At 49.1% G+C, this 26840-nt stretch overlaps 1 protein-coding gene across 1 annotated transcript; it reads right to left on the bottom strand.

Annotated features, from left to right (window-relative positions):
• Window positions 1-1680: 1680 nt before the first annotated feature.
• LOC135812199 (mucin-5AC-like) lies at window positions 1681-26840 on the bottom strand. The gene is made up of 16 exons (XM_065325524.1): window positions 26719-26840; window positions 24859-24940; window positions 22937-23004; window positions 22554-22591; window positions 21844-21973; window positions 17414-17535; window positions 17190-17241; window positions 11630-16692; window positions 11316-11426; window positions 10585-10713; window positions 8179-8310; window positions 7353-7481; window positions 6535-6663; window positions 5249-5383; window positions 4528-4644; window positions 1681-4339 (listed from the first exon to the last, which is right to left on the bottom strand). Exons 1-16 carry the CDS (start codon window positions 26729-26731, stop codon window positions 3929-3931), a joined length of 6861 nt encoding a protein of 2286 aa, XP_065181596.1. The 5' UTR covers window positions 26732-26840; the 3' UTR covers window positions 1681-3928.

Raw genomic sequence — 26840 nt, 5'->3', positions numbered from 1 at the left:
TATGTAGGCAGTTGTCTGGCGCTAGTCTTCATCTGTTCCATTCACACCTTGTCCGCTGCCGTTGCTATAAGAGAAAATCTGCAGTGGGTGGGTGTGTCCATGGCATTTTCAGATTTGCTTGCTCCTCTTGCAACGGGCGTATACGAGTTGTACATGGCATGACATTGAATTGCGATGGGATGACCGGGGGCCGGAGCCCTTACCGCTTTACAGCGCGTACATGCACTCAGTGACTGCGAGGTTGTGAGACTTACCACCTCACCCTCGCCGCAAGGTGCTGCTGCATCTGCCACCTTGGTATACTAGGCATGGTGGTGGCCTGACACAAGCCAAACTTCCTAAGCTAAGCTGGTTGTGTTCTTCAATAGCCGGTGGTAACGCGAAAATGTGAACTTTACTGCTTCTTTTTTACATTCACAATTGTGGCTGCAAGGCCAGCACCGCGTGGCCGCTTGACTTCTCAGCGGATTTCACTGTCCGCGACAATAAAACTAATGGTGTGTGTGCGTGTGTGTCTGTGTGTGCAGGGCCGGCGCCACTGGTCCGGCCGGTCCGGCCATGGCCGTAGCAACTTCCCAAAAAGTCGGTCCACGTGGGACGTCCAAAACCGGGGAGAAAAAGATTCGATGTATGATTTTGTACAGGGAGTCGCCCAGAGTACAGGATTTGTCGTGTAAATTGCAAAAAACATTATGGGGGAGGACCCCCAGACCCCCCCTCCCCTTAAAGATGGCCCTTTGGCCGCTCCGCGGAAGCGGCCTCCGGCCTTGGTGTGTGTGTGTGTGTGTGTGTGTGTGTGTGTGTGTGTGTGTGTGTGTGTGTGTGTGTGTTGTTGTTGTTTCTTTATTTTACTTCACCATATGAACAGGAAAGACTGCCTTCTCACCGGGGCTATTGGCCCACGGCTCTCACAATATGATGAAAATGTATAAAAAATTAATGTGTATGAAGGAACGGAAAAGAAGATGAAATGAAAGGAAAGAAAACAGAAGTTATTAATTTCCTGAATGGGAGGGGGTATGAATGTGTGTGTGTGTGTGTGTGTGTGTGTGTGTGTGTGTGTGTGTGTGTGTGTGTGTGTGTGTGTGTGTGTGTGTGTGTGTGTGTGTGTGTGTGTGTGTGTGTGTGTGTGTGTGTGTGTGTGTGTGTGTGTGTGTGTGTGTGTGTGTGATGGGCGGAGGTATGTGCTGTGTAGCGTACAGAAGTTGTGCTGACAGTTCAGTAGTAACATCCCTCTACGCGTTGTTGCCACTAAATCCTGCCAAGGAAATAAGCTTGGTCAAGCGGCTTTGTTTCCTTACGTACAAGATACGTACCGTCTTGTGGTCCACGACTACCCGAGTGGAGCTTGTGAATCGACTCACACTTGTACCTTCCCCTCCACACACACACACACACACACACACACACACACACACACACACACACACACACACACACACACACACACACACACACACACACACACACACACACACACCGTGGTGCAAGTGCATAGCACATAGGACAGTTAGAAGACGGAGAAAATAAATCTGATATGGAAAGCATAAAAATGTAATGATCATGATTGTGCAGCGCCCTCTGCATAATACTGAACAGGCGCATAGCACCTGCACCACTGTTGGAGGTGGTCCGGCAAGACAGGGGTTCCAGGGGTTGTCCACCGGGAATTTTTGGAGATTAGGGTGCAATCTTGCATTCTGGGCACTTTTTGGCATTGTGTTTAAAAAAAAGTGGTCGGGCCAAAACCGAACCAGCCGGACCGGCTGCTTTTAGAGGAGCAAGTATGTCAAGACTACACTGCCTGGGGCGCACCAGCACAGCTATGGTGTACTACTGTGCTCAAACTGTCCAGCACCATCTTGTTTTGTAAGGGGTATTCCTAAATATTGTGATCTTGAGCACCTACAGCGCATTGTGAACGACCAGATCCGGTTGATCACCTTACGGGTCACGGTAGCACGAAGAGTTCTTTGGGTCTTGTGTGCTGACACACAGTGATAACACCGACGTAGTCAGTCGTATACTCAATGCGAACGTAGCTGACAGCATTGCTTGCAGATGGATAGCTTTCGTGTTTTTAAATGTCTGCATACGGCTGGTTTGCTAATCATCAATGTATCAGATAAACGGCTAAAATCATCATAATAATTATTATGTTTGTAAGTAGTATATACACTAAGCATTAAATGCACGGAAACACGAATGCACTGCTTGAATATGCCTGTAGTTCTCAATGACTGGCATGTATATGGCTCTAGTTTTAGACGCACTTTCTGCATGCGGCTGTAGTTACTAGGCATGGCTCGCATACGCCTGGAGTTATCACTTCCCTGCCCGCATACGCCTGGAGTTATCACTTCACTGCCTGCATACGGCTGGAGTTATCAATGTGCTGTTCGAATACAGCTAGACTAATCAATCCACTGCCCGCATTTGGCAATAGTTGTCAATCCACTGTCCGCATATGGCAATAGTTATCAATCCACTGCTCGCATACGGCAGGAGTTACCATTGCGAGCATACGGCTGAAGTTACCACTGCTTGCATACGGCTGGAGTGACCACCCCGAGCATACGGCTGGGACCACTGCTTGTATACGGCTGGAGTGACCACTGAGAGCATACGGCTGGAGTGACCACTGCTTGCATACGGCTGGAGTGACCACCCCGAGCATACGGCTGGAATGACCACCCCGAGCGTACGGCTGGAGTGACCACCCCGAGCATACGGCTGGAGTGACCACTGCTTGCATACGGCTGGAGTGACCACCCCGAGCATACGGCTGGGACCACTGCTTGCATACGGGTGGAGTGACCACCCCGAGCATATGGCTGGAGTGACCACTGCTTGCGTACGGCAGCAGCTGCATAGGGCTCGAGTGACCAATGCGAGCATACCACTGCGTGCATACGACTGGAGGTACCACTGCGTGCATACGGCTGGAGTTATCACTGCCAGCATACGGCTGGAGTTACCATTGCGTGCATACGGCTGGAGTGACCACCACGAGCATACGGCAGCAGCAGCATAGGGTTCGAGTGACCAATGCAAGCATACCACTGCACGCATACGGCTGGAGTTACCACTGTGTGCATACGGCTGGAGCTACCACTGTGGGCATACGGCTGGAGTTACCACTGAGAACATACGGCTGGAGTTACCACTGCATGCGTACGGCTGGAGTTACAACTGCGAGCATACAACTGGAATTATCAAGGCAATGGTGGTATACGACCGGAGTTATCAATCCACAGCTCGCATACGGCTGGAGCTTTCAGGGCAATACTGACAAGGTTCTGGACATCAAGTATGAAACATCAATCTATGCTCGCTCAGCCTCACCATCAACAACTCAAAGAGCATTGTCACTCAAGGACATAGGCCGCGAGCCACGGTGGAAAACACCGTGTGGCTCAACACATCAAGTACACGCGCACGCGTCTCAAGTCTCAAATACAAATACAGCGCATAGCTGTGGCATGCATGTCAATACGCGAAGTAGAGCTTCGCGCTCCGTCTCACTGGATTTCCGTGATGTTCATTAGTTGATAATTGCCATAGGCACACGGCACAGCGACTCAAACAGGACAGTGTGAATTCACCGACGCTTCGATCTGATCGTGCTGGAGTTTCAACCTGGCAATATTGTCGAGCTGACAAATCGATCATCCATTGCTGTCGTAATGGTTACACGGCCGTTACGGGTGCGAGCATCGCTATGAAGACGTGCGCTTGCACTGGTTCAATGAGCCACTCCTACACATCTTCCACGCAGACAGTGAGTAGTGGTAGCCACAACACTTCCCGCGCACAGCTAGCTGCGTCACGCCATCAGTGCCTACACATCTTCCACACAGACAGTAAGTAGTGCTAGCCACAACACCTTCCACGCACAGCCAACAGTGCCATGGTGGCCTCAATGGCTTCACTCTTTACTTTCAAACAGCCTCTCGGCGATTTTCGACCAGGGCTCTTTCTCCGGGATGCTGAGGTGGACTTGCTTGATCTTGCGCCCGCAGACCGCAGCCTTCTCCGCGGCCAGCCAGCTCATTATGAACTGAACTATCTGATCCATGTCACCCTCTCGAAGGTTACCGTGGCGATCCAGGATGCGAAGGGGAACCGAGCCTTGGAACAGAAAGCTTTGAAGGCGCTCACTCCCGACAGCTTGTTCCACTTCGTTCACGAAAAGACGAGGTCTCTGTTGCTTCACATCCCACACCAGGACAGACCCATTCTTGCTTGCTGCTGGAGTGTCGTCGCCATGGCCACGACGTTTGCTTGGTTTCGCCAACCTGTCGCTTCCCGGATGAGGCATGGCTTCAGACAGCCGGCTCTGGAGGGAAGACGGGGGAAAAAAGAGCAGGGACGTCAGACATGATGCGAGCACAATGGCATTGAGTACACATCATTTTGCCCCAGGTACCCTGTAATTACAACCCCCCCCCCCCCCCCAGTTTGGTTGCATACAAGTGTGCAGAGACAGAGAGATTGTTGTCAACCCTAAAGAAAGAGAGACATTACCTCTGCATTTTTCCCCGTCAAGGCCCCGCCACCTGCAGCCAAGTCGCTCAAGCTGCTACTTCTTGGTGACATGCGTCTGCGCTCTCTGTGCCGAGCTTTGATGTTCAATTCTTGCAGCTAGATGTTATGCACAATGCAGGAATGAAAACAGATAAGTTAGCCGTGTTTGAGCATCATCATCAATGGATCCCAAAAACATCTGTTACCATTCCGATAAACAAGATGAGAACCGAAGGCTCTTGATAAAGCTCAAACTTCACGGAGCTCTTTATCACACAGAAACCTGCAGTATCCACACCGCCAATCTAAAGATGCAATGCGTCGATTTCAATCATTTCACCATTTAAGATATGGGGAATGTATTCGAATCATTCCACGCTGCAAGTCTTACATATAGGCGAGGTCTTACACATGAATGTGTGTGTGTGTGGGGGGGGGGGGGGGGGAGAGGGTGGTGTCGATGGTCACAATGCCATTAGCCATGCCATTTTGTGTCCAGACCCGAATCCACGCATCTTCAAAGGCAATGACAGGGTAGGGACCCAGCAGAGCCCGCCATCGGGCCTGCACATCACCCCCCCCCCCCCCCCCCCACTGCCCTTCGGTCTGCTGTTCAGTGAACGTCTGCCAGAGAAGCAAGCAACCAACACCCACTCGTGCAGCACTGCCAGACACTAGTAACAGCAGCAAGCAAGCAAGCAAGAAAGTCGGAACAGCGTACCTCGCTCTGCTGTCCCACATCAGCATAGTCCGCAGAGCTAGCGGCGGCCGGTACATTGAGCGCAGCAAGAGTGCTCTTCCTCTTGCGATGCTGGCGAACTGCCTTGCGCCGATCAGCAAGGCTTAACTCAGATATCTGCAATCACCACACGATAGTGAAATAACCAACGGGAAGTGCACAATTAATTCTATTCATTGCTAATTCTTCTAGAACAAATTGGAAGTGTTCAAGCAGTATCCCCATCGCCTCTGTCCGCGCTTTCATGCTCACACCTGCCTCTTGCCCGTCACCCTTCTGGCACTTCCACTCGCCTGTTGCCTCTCCTAGCGCCTTGGCCCGCACCAGCTTTCTCCCCATACCTTATGCCACCAGACTTAGCGCAAAATATGTTTACGCTGGTGGCCCTATGTGTTTATAAGCATACTGCTGGGTAGATCCGAGTATCAGTTGTCTGATGATTGCCTAGCGTCATGAAACTCAGAGTGACAACCAACCTGAACATCCTCCGCTGAGTCTGCCAAGTAGTACATGCATATATACGTCGTCCACACCAGTCTAGAAGAGTGCATTGAACATTTTCTGAACGAAACGTTTTCGCTCCCTTCTCCTCATGGCTTTTTTTGCAGCACATACAGTAGACGCGTACGCCCAAGAACGCGGTTTCAGAGGACCAGCCTAGCAAAGTTCTTATTTTTCAGCGCCCCAGGCTACGTTCTTATTTCGCGTTCTTACGCGTCCAACATGACCCGTGACGCTCATGTACAAAGCACTTTGCGCTACATGTACCGGTTGTACACTTTACATGCACGTGTAGTATGTAACGCTGGACTGGGTGATGTTTTCGCGAGGACCCGACAAGAGTTTGTGGTTGCGGACTTGTTTTTCGTGTACTCGGACAAGATCACGGAGGTGCAATGTCGCGTTCTTAAAAATCTTGGATTTCGGTCTTAAATCCAGGTTGAGGCGTTCTTAGATTTCCAGTCTGGATGTTCTTGGGCGTATGAGTCTACTGTAGCACAGCCCCTCCCCCATTAAACAGTACTAGGGATGGATACGAGTTATGAGTAACTCTCTACCACTTTGTTGCACTTTCTGACTGTATATAGTATCTAGTTACAGTTGTGGAGAGTTACTCTTAACTCGTTTCCATATGTCCTTCTCCTTTCTACATTTATTACTGGCTCGACATCCGAGTTCCTTCTTATAAATGTGTGCAAAGGTATGTTGCTTTAACTTCCCCTTTAATATCACCAGCGATTAAATTTCACCTTATACAGTAGAGTTACCTCATGTCTGCCGGCAGTAGCTTCTAGAGATGGAGAGGACATGATCAGGTCAAGTGATCGTGATGGCTTTTGCGTAGAGAAGGAAAGCTTTTCTGCATTCTGCGATGTGCGAAGGGAGAGCTCATCCAACTGGACATGTATAGACACATGCACCAAGCATGACACACAGGCACACACATACAGACAGAGATACACACACAGACGGCACACATGCGCACACACACACACACACATGCGCGCACACACACACACACACACACACACACACACACACACACACACACACACACACACACACACACACACACACACACACACACACATACACACAAGCACACAAGCACGCACACACACACACGCACACACACGCACGCACACGCACGCACACACACACACACACACCATAACTTGCCACGCAATAGCAAACTCACCCACCCACACACACACCCACCCTTTTCTTCCAGAACATCAGCCACCCACTCCATTCTCCAAAAAATAATTGTTTTTACCGGCGACAATCCTCCCCTATCATCAGTAGTGTGTTTTCCGTCCGTTACGTCTAGTTCCGTCAGTGCTTGCTGTTGCTGGACATATCCAGGTGCTTGTCTTTTTGGAGCATCAGTCGTGAGCTCCCTCAACTACATGCACGCGGGATGTGCGTGCACACACAAACACATTTGCGCATGTGCATGCATGCATACACCATGCATACACCATGCACACATACACACACACACACACACACACACATAAACACCTACACACCCGCGCTCCTTGTCTTGTAGCAACCCCCTTTCAACAACTTAAAAATACCATACCTGATGAGACTTGCCCTTAGCATCAGTTGGGTGTTTTCCACCTGGTATGTCCAGCTCTGCCAGTGCCTGCTGTAGACGAACATGTTGACGAATTTGTGATTTGGGCTGACCAGTTGCGAGCTCCTTCATCTAAATACCGGCAGGAAAAACGTGGACGAACACACAAGCGCACGTAAAAACGGGTCCACGCACGCACACAAGCACACAACACACACATATACATATACACACGCACACAAACAATCACACAACCACACACATGTGTATCCCTACTCCCGAAGCACTAGTATCAGACTGGTTGTACCTGCATATTACACTGTTGTACCGCCGCACCCGCCCACCTACACATCCCTAGCTTAAGAGCACGATCCCTGCCACTCCTGGCGTCATGCCAGCACACTGTGCTCTTCTTACGTTCGACTTCACTCTTCATGCTGAGCGTTTGGCTAAGCTTTTGGTGCGATCACGACAATTCAGCTTGATATCGTTAAGGCAATTCGTCCCACTCCCCTGGACCGGAGACGGGTACGGAGGCCGTAGAGGCTGTACAGTCATCTACCATGACCGAAACTTAGATAAGTACACGTACACCGGAGGATGTAGCCAGTGTGCTGACAGTGCTCAACACCATGGCGGAGGCAGAGCGTAATACAGAACAGAACAACAAGGACAATCAAGGCTTGTTTGCAGCAAACAAGCCTTGATTGTCCTTGTTGTTCTGTTCTGTAAGTACAAGTACAGGTGAGTCAATCCCATGCCAAAGTGTGTAACACCGCACCAGCAAGGTTGACGGTATAATTATCTGTAAAATTAGTATTGTCCGTACCTGAAGCTTTGTCTTTCTTGGCTCATCACTGGAGCAGCCAGAGTCAGGTAGTTCAAGCGGTGCTGGGTGTCTTCGACTGCGTTTGGGACGGTTGGGGTCTTTCCTTGCCGTGCCCTCGGTCAACTCGTTGATCTAAGTACACAGATGTACATCCGTATTTCAAGCACACACAAGCACGCAAGAAGTGCAAAAAGAAGGGCAATCCCTCCAACCTCAGCGGGATCACGAGCCATGCATACACACACATGCACACACACACATGGACTCGGATGGAGAGCCAAGGTTAAATTTATGCAAAAGAGAGAGACCAAGGAACTAGATGTGCTAGAAGTGTTATCCAGTTAGTTGTAGAACGTCAGTACCGTCGGTCAGTGTCGTGCAATGTTATCGCATGAGCGGATTGTTTAGTAAATGGTGGTGTTAGTGGACAGTATAGCGTAACTTGTAGTTCCTTGGTCTTTCTCTTTTGTACAAACACACATGCACAAACACACATGCACAAACACACTGTACAAACACACATGCAGACCATTGTACACACATGCACCCACACATGCACCCCAGTTTCACGCTATTGTGATCCCCAGGCACCAGAAATCTAACATCACCTGCAAACGGAAAGCTCTGCCCCTTGCAGCATTGAGCATTACGTGGACAGAGGAGTAATTCATGTGCGAGTTGTGAGTGCAGTCTGAAGTCATAAAGCAGAAGCTTGGCCCGTATTCACATACAAGATGTGCTGCATGCGCAATGCAACTTTTTGAATCCATTCAATCACAATTACTTCCTTCGTGAACAAAAAAATTCGTGATGGATTTTTTGAGAGATTGGTTTGCGCGCAAACTGTGAGTCGATCCCTTTCTTGACCTTCCCTGGCATGCCATGGCAGAGATACCATGCAAGGAAGGCGACCTTCCGCAACAGAGCGGAATCAATGGTTGCGCTGTGGCACCATAGGTGACAGCCACAGCAAGCGAAACTGAAATGCGCTGCTTGGCCTCTCTAGCACTGAATTTGAGAGTGATAGAGAGGGATAGAACAGAGCAGCGAGCCCACACATAGGGAGGTTTCGCTCTACGGAATTACGTATGAAAATAACGTATGAACTGCACGGAATTTTCATACGTACATATCAGAGCTGTTGGGTTTCGCTCTGCGTGATTTCTCCACGACTGCTAAACATGCGTTGTTGCTTTGGAGACGCGTTGGCTGCATGCGCCCACCGTATGCACCATGAACCGAAACCGTGTTTCCATCTTATTTTTCACCTGGTGTACGGTATGTGTACCTTGTGTTTCGCGTGGCTTAAACGTTGCCATGGATAAATGCGGAAAATGCGAAAAAAATATTTCAAAAAGTCCGACGGAGGAACCAACGTAGGAAAGAGCTTTCCTACGGAAATCGGTAGAGAGATTTACGTATGAAAGTTTCCCTCGCTCCCCGGCGCGTACGACATACGGATTTTCATACGTAATTACGTAGAGCGAAACCTCCCTAATGATCGGGCGAACAAGCAGGTGCTCTGACCTCACAACGCAATGAAAATTATTCTGAATGTTCAACCTTCAGAAGGCCCGGATTGGAATGCTGATGACAATGCATTCTTTAGAGTCTGCAGTCCGACACAAGTCCCGTGGCTAAGGAAAGTACGGGACTTGCTAGCCGCTGCCGTTCAGTGCTAGCAGGAGCATCCATCAGAGAAATGAAATCAGTTTGGCTGTCCTCGTTTTCGCTGTGTTCTGGCGAGTGGAGGTAAATCTAGCGAGTCATAAACTATTTTTATGACTCCCTGGTGGAAACGAGTAATGCCGCCGTGGCGAATCGCACTGCTTGAAAGCAAACTTGAACGACAGCGGCATCACCAAAGTTCAGGGGAGTGTGATCAAAGAAGCCGAGGCAAGGCTGGAAAGAGCTGAACAACGACTCGAGAGAGACGATGACTCGTGCGCAGCAGATGACGACAGCGACGCATGGTCAAAAAAAGAGTCCGGCGAAAGCGACGAAAACTGAACTCTCTGCTCACCCCACCAACAGTTTTCTTGTAAAGACGCTGTATATAGGCTGAACTACCTTCGTCCAGCGATTTACAGTCGATACTAACTGTCTTGACCTATTCTAAGCGTTTTGATATACATCAAAATCCATCACGAGGTTTAGTTAACGGAGGAAGTAGTAAGCAAAACCTTTCAACAGTTGTGGACATTGAAATCCGTTGAGAAGTCAAACAGCCACTGGGCGCTGGCCTTGCAGCCGCGAGCACTGCTGGTCTATTGTTACAGTGTGCAAGTACAGTGCATATACGCACTAAGAGCAGTGCGTGTGTCAGCCCCGGTCATCCCCATTGGATTTCAATGTCCACAAAAAAAAATTAATGTCCACAACACTATGAAAGCAGGGTTAGTGTACCTCATGTGTAGCTGTAGTCCGTCTTGACGACGAGCGACTCAGTAAATGTTTCCCAAGCTTGGTTAGTGATCGGGACTGGCGCAGACCCTTACTTCTTCTCTTGCCCGAGTCCGATCTTTCAGGCTCCGGCTGCCGGGACAGAAGGCACGGTAATGCATGCACATCAGTGATACCACAAGTACTGCATTTTAATTTTGATCCCCAGTGATTCAGCATAGGTGGTTGTGCTGATCCATTTCTGCGCGGACTTATTTGCTTACCACGCACGATTTGACATGCATTTACGTCCCTCCGCGCTTCTATACACATGCATGAAAGATGTAGGCCTGGAATGGCAGTGAAGGTTAGGGCGCGTTCAGACTACCTAGAACCCTGTCAAACCGTGAATGGCGACAAACCGTGACAAACATTCGCACTACCGATAAACTAACGCTACCGTTATGTACCGTATCTCGCACTTCCCGGGACATGTTCTTATTTTCAAATATAACACTCCCTTATAAGAACATGCACTTTTAAGTGAACAAAAATCACAAAACCCAACGGGGTTCATCATGGTTCCATTGTATTGGCATTCGCCAATAATATGCGTACTTGTACCTCTTCATGTCTATGCGATGTTTGTCTCTCGCATATAAGACCATGGTTAAACGACAAGGCAGAAAGGCCCGTGTATCTGGTGAAGTAAAATTGAAACAAACAAAACACGGTAGCATGAATACATTGCTCACCGTGCTCGCTGGTCCGATGTCTTCCTCGTCATCCTCAATCGACTCGAGGTTGAAGTCATGAAATGCTTTTCTTAGCCCAGGCACAGACGCACTCTTCACTCTCGGGCCAGTCTGGAGCAAGACAACAGTTTTCAAAGCGAATAATGGAAGAAAATATTTAGACAAAAAGTGGACAGGATGGCTTCCACTTCCAAACTTTCCAAGCAGGAGAATAATAACTAATTTCAAAAAGCATTTGGCACTTCCCTCAAGATGTTGTTATGGACAGAGTTCCTGTGCATGCAAAGTGGCAATACAAGAAGCATGCAACTGACCTCTGTTGTTTGCGAGTCCGGAAAGATTTCCGATATCTGTGAGTAGGCAGATTTGGCCGGCCTAGCTGGCCTCTTGTAGTACTTATGGTCAACGCCAGCACTATCATCAGCATCATCATCATCAGCATCATCATCATCATCATCATCATCATCATACCCTGTGACCACCCGTGCTGCTGTCGGCGTTCCTGCTCTGCTTGCAACCCTGGGGGCAGGGCGCTTGCCGCGTGCGTTGATCTGGTTCGGAGCACCCGGTAGCCTGTCATAGGTCGACGGTGGTAGTGTGGTAACAGAGCGGAATGTGCCACCACCGCCACCTGGGTATTCGATTCGGTCGAGAGCATACACGCCGGTGTTTTCCCAGAGATCTACCGGGCTCCACCTGTTAGCCTCTGGCAGCGGAGATGGCGACTTGTCATGCGGCTGGAAGTTTGCGGATGAACGAGAACGAGACCTCGGCACCAATGTCTGGCTTGATGCAGCTGATTGTCGACCTGGTTGAGGTCGAACAACCTCCAGCACATCATTTCCAGCCGTTGAGAGTTCGACGCAAGGTGATTGCGACCCTTGTGATGCTGTTACTGGCTGCTCTAGCATTCCACTTGGGCGTGCGTACGATGATGGCTCTCGTGTTGTCTTTGACAGCTCTTGCGCCGCCATCGGTGATCCCGGAGATGGCTTTGTAAAGCCTGATGATGTCATAGACGTTTTAATTGATGTCATTGATAGCGGAAGGGATTCGGTGGGAGGTGCTGGTAGTGAAATCCCTGGTTCCTGTGGTGCAATAGGCAGCTTTCGCGATTCCAATGGCGAGTTGTGCCAGGCCATTAATGGTGGCTCTATTGAACCAGGTGTTGCTTGCGATGATACCATCATCGATTCCGGCAACAGCATCATTGATTCGGGTGATGCTGTACGTTGTTCTCGTTGTGGCAACGACGGCTGTGACGGTGGTGTTGAGGATGTCGTTGCACTTAGTCGCTGTCTTCGAGGTGCTGTTGCCGGTGCCAGTGATGCCGTAGGTGGATTTGACGACGCCTTCAGCCGCTCTCGTGGTGCTGCTGTGGGTATTGCCGCTGGCAGGTTTGAAGAGGTACTGGGAGACTTCACTACAGAGTCCATTAGAGGTTTCAGGCGCGCCAGTCGGGCCTTGAGGGCCACCACTGACGGAGATAGCTCAGCTGACGTCATGGATGATGAGTCGGATAACGCGCCCAGTGGTATTTCCGGCATTTCCGACGACGCGTCCGATAAGGGCAAGTTTTCTATTTCCGATGCAGTCAGATGCGACGAGATGATTACCCCCGGCTTCATTCTTCTCCTCGATGGCTCTGGAGGAGGCGGGGACTGCCCTGATGACGACACTAATGTGTTGTACGATGTCATGGCATTCGCTGATGCAATTAATGGATTTGGTGGTCCCAAGTTCGGAGCCGATGATGCCACTAGTGGATTGGGTGGCACCAAATTTGGAGCCGATGATGCCATTGGTGGAACTGGTGGCTCGATGTGGCAATCACACCTTGGAGCCAGTGACGCCACATGGGAATCTTGTACCGTCATCGCCGGTGTGGATATTGCCATAATGGAATCCGGTGTGGTCATTGGTTGGTCTGATGCCGCCATAGGAGGAGGTGCTGCTGTCGTCGACTTCAATTTATCTGTTGTTTCCAAGGTAACCGAGGACTTGTGGCATGAAGCAGCAACCTGTGGCTGTGCTGGTGGTGCTACTGCTGCTGGTGATGATATCGGTGTATCTGTTGTTGCCGTGGGCTGGTGGTGTGGTGGCATCACCGATGCAGGTGCTGCTGTGGTCGACTTTAACCCGTCTGCTGTTGCCGTGGGCTGATGGTGTGGTGTCGTCAGTGGTTGAGGTGCTTCTGTTGTCGACGTCAATCCATCTGTTGGTGCCGTGGGCTGCTGGTGTTGTGGTGTCGTCAGTGGTGGAGGTGCTGCTGCTGTCGACTTTGATCTATCTGCTGTTGCCAAAGACTGGTGATGTGGTGTCGTCAGTGGCAGAGGTGCTGCCGCTGTCGATTTATCCGGAATCACCATATACCGATAACTGCCCTTGTCAGCAGGATGTAACACAAGCGGATGCGACTTGAGCATTGATCTTCGTGCCTCGACTAACATCCGGATCCTCGGCGGCAATTTGGACACGTCTTCTTCTGGCTTGTTCCAAGATTCCTCATCTGGAGATGGAGCGCGGTCTCGACGCTTACGACGCTTTTCCTCTTCCCTGGAGCGAGCACGTTCACTCACTTCACGGCTAGCGAGCTCCGATACATCCGTGTCAAAATCGTGGTAAGGGAACAAAATGCGGCGAACGTCCGCGATGGTCAGTTCAGCACCTTCTTCTGGAAACTCATTGTTAGGATCTCCGTTTAGCCGCTGTCTCCAACCTGGTAAAGTCATCAAGATATCCTCCACGAGTATATCCTCTCCTAGGACATTAATACACAAGGACTTGGACCGCTGACGCCGTACACCAGGCGAAGACGGACGGTTGTGGGTGTTAGCAGGATCAGCAGTCGCAGACATACGACGTGATTCCGTCTTAGACCGCTGACGATGCACACCCTGCGGAGACAGTTCAGTTTTCACGCTGTTCACTTCAGCACCGGACGCATGATTGGACGCTGCTTTTGACCGATGTCGTCGGACATCTTGCGGAGACGAATCAATGTTCACGCTGTTCACTTCAGCACCCGGCATTTGCTTGGATGCTGCTTTTGACCGATGTTGTCGGACATCTTGCCGACATGGCTCAATAATCACGCTATTCACTTTAGGAGCGGACGTATGATTGGAGGCTGCCTTTGACCGATGTCGTCGGACATCATGCGCAGACGGACCAATATTCATGCTATTCACTTCAGCACCCGGCATTTTATTGGATGCTGCTTTTGACCGATGTCGTCGGACATCATGTGCAGACGGATGACTATTTGAGCTTGTCATTTCGTCAGCCGACGTACGAGTGGATGTCGTTGACCGCTTCCGCCTCATACTCGGCCGAGACGGTTGGGAACCGTATAGTTTTCTGTTCTTGTTCATGTACAGCTCGATCTTCTCCTGCAATGACTGTGTGTCCTGACCAAACATGTTACTGTGCTGGTCGTCCGGTGATGGAGAGCGGAATCGAACCCTGCGCCTCACAGGATCACTGGCGGCTTTTTGCAGCGCTGGATGTTGGCTGGGTTCCCGCAACAGATCCGTGTCAGATCTCTGCTTCAGGCAAGAAGCGCGGGGCTGTGTTAATGCGGTGGTTGGTTGCTGGCTGTGGAGGGATGACAGGTCTTCACTGCTATGAGTCAGTGAGAGATTTGAAGCTGACTGGTGGCTGGAGCGATGCAATAGATCCGTGTCAGATCGTTGCTTAAGGCAAGAACGGAGAGGCTTGGGAGATGAGGTATTTTTATGCTGGCTGGACATTGAGGACAAGTCTTCATTGCTGCGAGTCGGAAAGGGAAACGCAGTAGACTGGTGGCTGGAGCGATGCAATAGATCCGTGTCTGATCTCTGCTTCAGGCAAGAAGCGCGGGCAGGCGGTGTTGTGGTAGTCGGTTGCTGGCTGGGGATGGATGACAGGTCGTCATTGCTGCCTGTCCCTGAGGAGAACGTAGTCGACTGGTGGCCGGAGTGCTGCAGGTCCGTGTCCGATGTCGGCTTCAGCAAAGGGTCGGGAGGCTGTGATGGATGTGTCTGGTATGGTGGGCCCAGCTCAGCAGTTTGATTTAGTTCTAGGCCAGGAACGTGCGAAAGTGATGTTGCCTGGAGGCTGGTGTACACCAATAGATTCTGCTCATAGCACTCGTTCAGATGAGGCTTAGGAAGGTTAGGACAAGATGACGAGGCAGTGGGTTGACAGCCGGCGGGGGGCGCTGGCACCTGGTTCTGCTCGGGTTTCTTCGTCAGGAACAGATAAGGATGGTGAAGCCAGGATGGCACGCTAGTGCATGGAGGGTTGGGACGGGGCGGCACCGGTTCCGGCTCCGTTGTCTGCTTCAGGTGGAGTTCGGGTCGGCGACGTCTGGCTAGATAGGACGTCTTCGGCCTCGCAGTTTGTGCCTTAGCCGAGCTGGAAGTCTTCGTCACGCCCGCATGCGTAGAAGCCTTCGTCACACCCGCATGTGTAGAAGTATTTGTCACATCCGCATCTGTGCTTAAAGATGGAAGGAACGAACTAGCTTCACCGAGCGAGGAGCTCTTTGAAGTAAGGGACGAACTGGCTCCACTGAGCGAGGAGCTCTTTGAAGTGTAGACAGGTCTAGAGAAGGTCCGTACACGGCTGCTGCTGGTGGTGTTGCCATAGTAACTGCTGTTGTAACTGGGTGGACTGTACGACCTACGACGTTGTGGAGGAGGGCGGTCGAAGAAGGGATGACTCGTCACACCGAACATGGAGACACACGAAGCAGAGCTCAGTGGATCGTTGAGAGGCCTGGGCTTAGCGATCTCCAGGATGGGCGGCGGAGGAGACTTGCAAACCTTACGCGTGGGAGGAGAGTAACCAGGTATGAATTGGCTCAGAACGCGAGCACGTCTTTCTTCCAGAGTTTCAGCCTTAGCAGGGGGTAATTTGAAAGCGCTGCTCAGCAATGTGCTTTGCCAAGAGTCGCATTCATCAGTTTCGACAAATCCTCCCACGGACTGTGGGCCTGCAGCTGCTGCGGCTGTAGTGGTTGATAATGCTGCTGTTGTTGACAGCGCGGTACCTGGTGCAGTTGCTGATGGCGTTGAAGCTGCCGTTGCAATGCAGTCGGCCGTGCTATCACCGCTGTGAGCGGCCGGGTAGGAATTATTCCTGGCGGCAGCCTCCCATGGGGTGACTGGCGCAGTGGGTAGTACGAGTTCAATTGCCGGCGCTGGAGGCGGAACAAACACCATCTCCCGCCACGCTGGAAACGCCGGAGTGCTTGAGAGTAGCTCGTTCTCCACGGCAAGAACACTGAGGTGGGGCATGTCCGCCGTATGACAGACAGTCTGCCATGGGAGCAGCTGTCGCTCGTCCACGTAATCCTCTGCTTCCAGCAGGGCTGGTTCCGCTGCTTGGCCATCTAGGAAAGGCAATAGAGAGACAGGAACAGGGAAGTACACTCTGTTATACGGACATGAAATTGCTCAATCTTTTTTCATCCTTGAGATTACTTGAGAATTTGAATGTATGTTGGCAATAATGTTTTGTGGAAAACCTTTGCAGCATGAAAGTACTTCTAGTGCCTCTACCCTGAATGGCTTGCAAATCTGCTACACACCATGCTCCCTAGGATACTAGCGGTGATGTAGTCTTCAGGACATAGAACTTAATCAAATCCCTACGATACAGGACTACCAACTTGGTCCCACAACCTGTGGATCCGTTCATCAATGGGTCCCATGCGACTGGCCATGTTAGTTCAACTGAACCCACGCCCTGAACACTTTATACAAGTCTAGTCAGATGAACAAGACAAGAGATGATTATCAGTTACAATCATGTACAGCCTGCACCCCCTCGGCCTTCACGTACACCTACACCCTGCTATGAACTCAATCAGGCTATCGGCCTGCTTACCAAGGTCGCAGCATCGTGAGAGAACAGCAATGTGATTCGCACCGCACGATACCTAAATCCAACACCACACACGCACACAAACGTACATACATTATTATACACAGAGTTGACCGTAAAAGAAGCAACACCATTGAGGATAAAGAGCACACGTACGTACGCAATTACAGATACAAGACACACACAAAAGAAAAAAAACGTATGTGCGATAAGATCACGGCGCTTACCGTGGAGATCGACTCCAGTTGTGTATGACGATGAACAGGCCGCGCAACAATGAGTCCGTCCGCCAGTTTGTTGCTGATTACATGGCTGGAGTTGGTGCCCCAGAGATACAAGTTGCTTTCCTCTGCACATAGTGCAGCACAGCACATAGTGCAAACAAAGACACACGCACATCCACACGCACACACACACATGTACACACACACACGTACACACACATGTACACACACACACACCATGTACACACACACACACACACACCATGTACACACACACACACGTACACACACGTACACACACACGTACACACACGCACATCAGTCGTCACCTGCAAGCTAGCAAACAAGTGGTGGTGGTCAGGCTTTGATCAGACCACCTATGTCAATGAACTATTCCTTGATGCAAGGGCGTCTGTACCAGTGCAGCAGATGTAGTCAAAGCTACAAAAATAGTAAAAGCCTTTTGATTTAAAAGAAAGGACCAAAATGTGACATGTTATCCGTAGTTTGTGTCTAACACTAACGGCAGTTATAAGAAAGATGTTGTGTAGTCAGAAGGTACAACAACTAGCACAATACTGACGGACGTCACTGACATTCAACGATCTGGTGGCCACGTAACATTTCGGTCCTTTCCTTAATCCTTGGCTCTCCATCCGAGCCTTTTTCAATTTCTGAAAAAATGGGTCATGCGAGTCCCGTTTTCCAAACACACTGTTGCCGTCATCAACAAGCAGCATAGCTGTTTGTCCGACAACTTACAATCCCGCTGAAGTTTGCGTTAGAGGACAGGCGAGGCTAGCAAACGCCAGGCCAATGGGAACATTCGGCACCAGGGCACGTAAATCCGAAGCATTCCCCGATTCTGAAGCAGTGCGGCGGCAGGTATACACCGGCATAAAGGCATCGTTAGATGTGTGTGCAAAATCTAACTTGCTCACATCCGTCTTGGTTAGGCTCAAGCGAAGCTTTCCACCGGTCATCAGTCAGATCTGCTGCTGCCCGCCGTCAACGTTGCACTGCACCTGTTATGATCTGCTGAGGGCAACAGGCACTATCAGCACGGATGAGATCTGCTCAGGGCAACAGGCACTATCAGCACGGATGAGGCCCACACTGGAAGGTGTACATACTCCACACGGTCACCACGGTCTTAAAGAGATGATGAAGGACATCACAAAATTGCACTTGTGGTACACTTATCTCTGGATCGAGCATGCTCTCTGCACGCCAAGGTGAGCGTGATCATAGAGTATCACCATCGCTGTAGCCGTAAACGTTCCGGAGTGTCAGCTGTCAGCCTACCATACTCTCAGAATTACTGATGACCAGCATGATTTTTTCTCGTTTTTCCGTTTTTTCATTGATTTTAATGTTAAAAGGGGATTAGGGACTCTTGGCTCTTTCCCCTACCAAATGGTACCGTTTACACATACACTTGTTTTCATTTTTTGGTGTTGTGTTCTAATCATTCGCCATGCCACCGTGAATTGTATTCTGTTTGCCCGTAAAAGACGTCTTCCTTCTTCTCCACTACGATCAGCATGATCACGATGTGCTGCATTTGCAGCATGGCTGGCAACTCGGCTTGCTGAAAGCCCGTAGCTGTACCGACTGACGAGGCCTTACGGACGACGTGATAATACGCGAAGACCTACACGTACGCATTGTAAGAGAAAAGAAGTCGAAGGTGGAAAGGTGTATGTGGCCGAAACTCCCAATACAGTATCAACAGAGACACTGATGACTATCAGGACCATGATGTTCCACGTTTGCATCATGGCTGGCAAGCTCGTGGCTATGTCGAGGGTGAATTCTTAAGGACGAAACCGTCTACAGCCAGGTTGATTTAGAAAATGGATGTTTTTTTAATCTGGATATGATCACGGAATGATGTTCCACATTTGCATCATGGCTGGCAAGCTCGTGGCTATGTCGAGGGTGAATTCTTAAGGACGAAACCGTCTACAGCCAGGTTGATTTAGAAAATGGATGTTTTTTTAATCTGGATATGATCACGGAATGATGTTCCACGTTTGCATCATGGCTGGCAAGCTCGTGGCTATATCGAGGGTGAATTCTTAAGGACGAAACCGTCTACAGCAAGGTTGATTTAGAAAATGGATGTTTTCTTTAAATCTGGATATGATCATGGGATCAGTGTGTCATCCCACACTATGGTATCAGCAGAGATATTGATACTGATGATCATGACGAGGTTAGGGCAAGATCAGAGCGGGCGTCCTCCCACCGTACACCATCAGTGCTGGTGCCAAATTTGTTAATGATGATGAAGTAGAGCCGCAGCAGCAGCAGCAAAGACGGCGACAATGACGATCATGAAGTTGGCAATCCACAAATCCCCCATATGTACCTGCATGCCTGCATGACTGTTTTCCGACATACTTGCTTGTCCGTATGTGGGTGTTCGTGGGCATTTGTGCATGTGCACGAGTGATTGCGTTTTCAAAGAATTACGAGATCGGCAGTTGACCGAACATGGAATCCAGTGTCGGAAAAGAAGGATGAAATTACGCGGACCCTTCTCAACCAAGTGTCTCTTGGAGGAGATGATCTGTCCAAGATCAAGAGTCTTTTCGATGCTTTGAACAGCTATGACAAGAAGCCAATCACGTTCCCGGGGTAGCCGTCATCTGCCATCCTTTAATGGTTACTATAGGAACAACCCTTCTCTTTACTGATGCAGACGATCACGATGAGGCGAGATCAAGCGTCTTCTCCCCTTTACACTGTCAACTTCAAACAGCCGCCTGCTGTTTATTCATAAGGAAATGCTGTGGGGATTCCCCGTCACCATACCGACGTTCTTGGCTGGATAACACCCATAGACTATCCTTGTTAAAGTGATCGTAAATTTCTTGACTGAGTTGCTTACTTGCGACTACTTGAGCTCTCAAAGCAACACTATCCTACAAAGAGTGTTGAGCATCTAATTTCGGACGAGTCTTAGAAAAAATTAATGTTATTCTATTTTGAGTCAATCACGTTCTCGAGACAGCTCTCATCAGCCAGACCAAACATTAATAGTGACGAAGAAGAAGGGGAGCTGGCTGGGGCCCGCCTTGCCGCCTTGGACGTTAACGTTCAGCAGCAAACCATCAAGAGCACGAGAAAGAAGCGCCACAGACGCGAGAGATTGCGCCGGAAAAGGTAACTTGGGGTCGCCACAAACTGCGAGATACTCTTCCTTGCATCGAGTTTGAGCAGTGGCCACAGCTGGCAACTGCGGCCACATACCGTGCTCTCTCCTGCCAAAGCTGGGTTTTTCAATCTCAAGACCTGCGCACCAGAAACTCTCTCCGCTTCCCTATTGCGCGGTCTGCACCAATGCAAACATCTCCTCTCTTCCTTGCTTACTGCCACTGGTCTCTCCTCCTACAAAATCTAAAATCCTGCCAATGTCACAATAACTTATACACAGCTACTGCAGAATGCAACATGCTAGTTGATATCCAGCCCTGCCCTAGCTCCCCACGATAACACAAATAGGGGGCGTTCGAATTGTCTTCATCAACTGTTCGAACAAATTTGGTGAAGTGTTCCATTAGAACGGTTTCTATCATTTTTAGAGTTTTCCAGTGGAATTGTCATGGCGATGATGACGTCCGATCAGATCGACCATGTCTACGTACTCCGTGACGTAGCTATTCTAAACTCTTCGGAACTAATCCACCGCTCCCGTCGGATGAGGTTGTGGAGTTTCGAGGAGTTCGAGGAGCTTCGTTTTTTCTGAGGAGACCAATTAGGCCGCGTCTTCAGAAAAACGAAACTCCTCGAAAAGTCAAAGAGTGACAATTCGAACGCGCCCTTAATATGTCTCCCACGTATTTGCAGATCTGACATGCCAAATTTCCGATCCAGACAAAAATGCCAGTCATGACAGTAGGCTCTAACGGACGAAACAAACGAAATTCTTCTACATATATGCCAGGGGCGTCGGGAGGTATTCTAAAATTGGTGGGGCCATTGGCTCGGGAGCTGTCACCAGGGATTTTCTTGGAAAACTGGGTCCAAATAGCCCAGTTTTCATTGCATCAAAAAAATCAAAAAATCAAATGTTCATGAGGGAGTTGAAACAAGCATGGAGAAGAAAATCCAAAAATTCTGTCTGAACTCTTCTTGTTTCTGCATGAGGGAGGAAACAAGAAGCAAGCAAGCCTGGAGAATAAAATCTAAAATCCCCGCACCCGTGGCACCAGTTCCGACGCCCCTGTACATGCTGCTGATGTGGGTTCTCACTAGTCATTGTGCTAGTTCTTTTTTTTCTTTTTTTTCATAGACAAAATGCATGATAGTCAATGAAAAACGTAAAATGTTTGGCACCTATGAATTCAGGGGATGGCCCACGCCTGGTAAAAAGAAAAAGAAAAAAAAGAATGTTTGACATCTATGAATTCAGGGTCAGTTCTTACCTGTAACGGCAGCACTGAAGTACTGGCCACAGCCTATGGATACGACTGGCTCGTTGCAGAAGGCCGTCATGGGTATAACGCTCAGCTTACTCTCCAGTTTGTCACCAAACAAGCCGCGTCCAAGCCCACCCTGCCAACACATTACAGGACACACACACACACACGCACACACACACACACACACCCAAGAATCACGTTGTGGAGACTTTTTAGTAGTGGATGAAAATAAAGGAAAAAATGTTGTAATTGTTTTGACCAACTAACCACCAACGTAACCAGATCATATACAGTCGGCGAGTACGACAAAAAAGGCACACATTGACAAGTTACTCGTAACATTTTGTCCTTTCTTTTTATCTATGATTACTTGGCTCAACATCCGAGTTCAAACTTTTTACTTAGACTGGGTTTTCAGCCAACTCAGTTTTACAGGACACAACACGTACATATTACAGGTTGAACAGCCAAACATGCCTGCTGTACGTCCAAATAGCAATGACTTAAGTCATGGCAAGACCTCAAATTCACCGCAAAGTGCGAACAGTACTTGTGTACATCACATGATGCACATGGCGTGCAGCAAGCAGGCGCTGGTCCTGTGTCTTGCCAACTGTATTCTGGTGCCAGAAATTGCAACCCGGAATGTGAAATGGGGCCGGTGTGTAGCGTGATATGCATACACCATCGTGTTTACAGCATGTTCTCTTTACCGATTTCTGGTTGCCAATTGTGTACACTTCGCCATGATCTGGGGATGAGAAATACGACAAAACACACAGCCCATTTATAAATTTTCCCCTCCCTTAATTAGCCCTTGCAGGTCTACAGGACCTTACACATCCACGTCTCTGCACCAAACGCTAAAACTATGGCCAATCTGAAACTTTATTTAATCTAAGTCACTGCATTGTATGTTGTTGAACTAGTGCCACAGTCTACGGAAACGTTGTCTCAGCGGAACAGCCCATCGCTAATTCTGCGGATGCAATGACCACCAGTACCGTCTACGCTGTTGCAGCAGAACAGCCTGTCGCTAATTCTGTTGATGCAATGACTACCAATGCCGTCAATGCCGCAAAAGAAATGGACCTACCGGACAGAGCTAAGCAATGATTGGAATGGCCAGCAACATCAGTGAACCGTGGTATCTTTTTACCCGTGCTGCACAACAAGGAGAGCAGAACGAGAACAGTGTGCGTGTCATGTGGGCGGACTTGCGGCTTACCCAGATAGCAGAACAAGATACAATTGATCATCAGTTGATAGTTGACACCAGTCTTGTGTTGGAAAGTTGCTGTACATTCTGTGTGGCTTCCAGGTGGCCAAGATACGAGGTGGGGTGGGGCGGGGGAAAGGGAGTAACAGAGTTAATGACTCTGTTTAGCTCAAATGGAAAGTGACAGATTTGGTCGTCTGCCTAAGGTTTGGGCTGTGCAAAGCTATCCACCAAAGTAAGCCTCGAAGGAGAAATCAAACAAAATTTTCAAAAAATCTTATAATTTTCAGAAGCGGCATACTGGAAAACGATGTCCACACGCAACAGAGGCGAAAGCTGCGCAACTGCAACTTCACGCATTTCAGCGATTATCAGACAGCAGCATTTTCTCTCGAATCCTCTACGAGCAGGCCTAGATATTTGGAACTACCGTACTGGCAATATATGTTGCCGCGTAACGCGTAACGCAGGGGGGTGCGGCGTAACGCGCGACCAGGCTAGTGCGACAAATTTTCGTTGAGTTCGTAACGCGCGTCCGGCGGGGTGCGGCGATCTTTTCATTGCAGTTTGCACTGCAAAAAAGGCTGAAAACTGTGAAAGCACGTGTACCGCGTGGTGAAAAGTAGTTTTTGGAGGAAGCGCTCTTCCCCTATGCCACTTTCCTTTTAAAGATCTTTTTGTGAACAGATCACTCTGATCTAAATATTGCGACAGAGCTTTCGGCCATATTTTCAATTCATTGTTGGGAATGCAAAGAGATCACTCTGATAGTTAAAATATACAGTCTTCTAGTGATATTGTTGTCGCCCTTTGCCGTCGGGTTTGTAACAGTTGGATAGAAACTGAATTTCTGTGCCTTCAATGTGGATGAAAAGAAAAAATGATGCAGCAAAAGCAAAAAAATGATGCGGCAATAGCAAAAAAAGGACTGCGGCAATATAGAAACCTGTGTAACGGCTCCTGTGCGACTTTGCATGTAACGCCCTGTGTGCGGCAAACATGTGCCAATGTAACGCTTCATGGCCTCACTGCGGCAACATATATTGCCAGTACGGTAGTGTGGAAGTTAGTGTGTGTGTGTGTGTGTGTGTGTGTGTGCGTGTGTGCGCGTGTGTGTGCTCGTGTGTGCGCGTGTGCGTGCGCGTGTGTGTGCGCGTGTGCGTGCGCATGTGTGTGCGTGTGTGTGTGTGTGTGTGTGTGTGTGTGTGTGTGTGTGTGTGTGTGTGTGTGTGTGTGTGTGTGTGTGCGTGTGTGTGTATGTGTGTGTGTGTGTGTGTGTGTGTACGTGTGCGTGCGTGTGTGTGTGTGTGCATGCGTGTGTGTGTGGGTGAAGTATAGACATGACAATGGAACAGTGCTACTGATTTGTTGCGAGAGTGAACGGATATATGTGAGAATAGCGGCAATAACATGATGATGTCCATATACCTCTAATAAATGGTCATTTCTTGCTCCATACATATATATATATATGCTGAAGACGAAAAAAATCAACAGATTCATTTGTTGGCCGGCCAGAGAGCGCATGTGGTGGTGGAGGTTGAATTGCTTGATTAACCTTCGAACCAATTTTTGGGTACTAATCTACCTGGCTGGAATGGCATATACAGCCAACTTAGCTAATAACGACTGCGGATACAACGACAATTCGCGAATAACGACAGAATTTCCATGCCCAGAGCAAAGTCCCATCTAACTGTAATACATATAACGAGACTTCGGGTATAAGGACACTTTCCTGATGCCCGGCCGAGTGTCGTTGTACGCAAAGTTGGCTGTACAATCATCCTCTAACTTACGTTTTTATCTGTACTGGCTTGAAGACGATCTGCTCACGACCTAGTGGAGTTCCACAACCCCACATGAAGATCCTGCCACGATCTGCACCAACAACAGCCCAACAAAGATGCAGAAAAACAAAACTACCAATTTCAAATTCAGGACACCATGGATTGCGCAAACCTATTTTGGGCTCTTGTATAAGCAGAAGGAACCATACCGATGAAGAAAGGATTTGTTATTTTCTTCGCGGAATAAGGGGCCATCCGTAATTCTCGATCTTTTCACGAAACGAAAAAGTTTCGTTTATGGGTGGGTGGGTAGTAACCGGTTTCGTTTTGAAAAAACATCGAAAGCGGAACAATCAACGCGCACTGCATGCATTGATATGATGCATGCATACATACTCATTGTGTACTTCGAAGTAGATCGGCAGTACGATGCACTGATACCACTCTGTACTCAGTGCAGTCGTGAGTTTCTTTCGTGCTCAGAGATGACTTCTCCGACGAGGACCTAGCAGTCATTCGCTCTGGGCCCATGGGACCGCGGTACCGACGACAGATAGATAAATACTTCGTTCCAGCCGCCGATGCAAGAGACTTTCAAATTACGGAGTGGGGCGCACGCCAAGTAAATTCTCACGCAAATATGGGGAGCGCCAGCCGCTGAAGACGATGTCGTCGTAATGTACCTGGAAGAATCTGATCGTGCTTATGGTGGGAAAGCCATGGAGAGTGATCCCCGTGTCGACAGTCTTCCAGAGACGGAAATTTAGGCGTACCTGATTGACGGCAGCGCAGCGCGGCGTGTGTGCGACCTTACGGAGCTTTCCGACAACGATTCTGGAGCGATGCTGCTCTCATTTGCGAGCGAGGCACGACCACTGAAGTCTGTGATAGCTATGGCGTTTGTTTCCGCTCTGAAGTTGACTTGTTTTGGCAGTATCATGTCAATGTCGGAACTCTGACGATTTGCATGTGTACTATTCCCGTGTTTAGACGTAGAGGTGCCAATTATTTAGCAGCGTATGTGTGTGGTAGGTGAATTATGTTTCCATGGTCAAGAAGTACCGGTAGTACTAGACTTCCAAGAAAACATAACTGACTTGCACAATCATACAAAATGTGACCTCGCTGTGAGTTATTGGCATCATTCTAAAATGTTATGGATTTCATAATTACTGTACTGGCAATATATATGGTCGCAGTGAGGCCATGAAGCGTTACATTGGCACATGTTTGCCGCACGCAGGGCGTTACATGCAAAGTCGCACAGGAGCCGTTGCACAGGTTTCTATATTGCCGCAGTCCTTTTTTTGCTATTGCAGGACTTCCTGCTGCGTCCAGTTTTGAACTTTTCACCACGCGGTACACGTGCTTTCACAGTTTTCAGCCTTTTTGCAATGAAAAGATCGCCGCACCCCGCCGGACGCGCATTACGAACGCAACGAAAATTTGTCGCACTAGCCTGGTCGCGCGTTACGCCGCACCCCCCTGCGTTACGCGTCACGCGGCAACATATATTGCCAGTACGGTATACAAAAGTAACTATTACTTGCCGGTAAAGAGTGCTTGCATGCGAAGGATATGTGTGTGTTGTAACAGCCAATCAAGATCACTTTCTGCACAAAGTCTCAAGTCATTTAATTTTTTTCGTTTCAGGGGGGTGGGTGGGTGGGGGTGGGTCATAACTAAACTTTTTCGTTTCGTGAAAAAGATCGATAATTACGGATGGCCCCTAAGCTATAGAACTATTTTTGCCTGGTGATGACATAGCGTGGAACTTGAGATGCAAGAAAAACTTGGTTCCACCTTCAACGTAAGTATTATTTGGCCAGCACAAGAAAATGTATCAACTTTGTGTTAGTCTCCACTCACAATCAATAGCCATCGTATGGTTTACCCCAGCCCTGATCTTGACGATCTTTTCCACATCTTCGAGAAACACAAGATAGTCCGAATTCGGTAGAGTTGGGCCGATTCCCAATTGGCCACTGCTG

The sequence above is a fragment of the Sycon ciliatum genome, chromosome 3, assembly GCF_964019385.1.
Source record: "Sycon ciliatum chromosome 3, ocSycCili1.1, whole genome shotgun sequence".
NCBI classification, from domain to species: domain Eukaryota; kingdom Metazoa; phylum Porifera; class Calcarea; order Leucosolenida; family Sycettidae; genus Sycon; species Sycon ciliatum.
Note: the sequence above shows the minus strand (reverse complement) of the source record. Positions and strands in the feature narration are given on the sequence as shown.

Excerpts from the sequence above, each read along its gene's own strand:
- LOC135812199 (XM_065325524.1), bottom strand. Across the intron at positions 16,693-17,189 it reads CTCACGATGCTGCGACCTTG|ATGGCCAAGCAGCGGAACCA; the intron begins GTAAGCAGGCCG and ends TGCCTTTCCTAG. Across the intron at positions 11,427-11,629 it reads CGGACTCGCAAACAACAGAG|ACTGGCCCGAGAGTGAAGAG; the intron begins GTCAGTTGCATG and ends GTCTTGCTCCAG.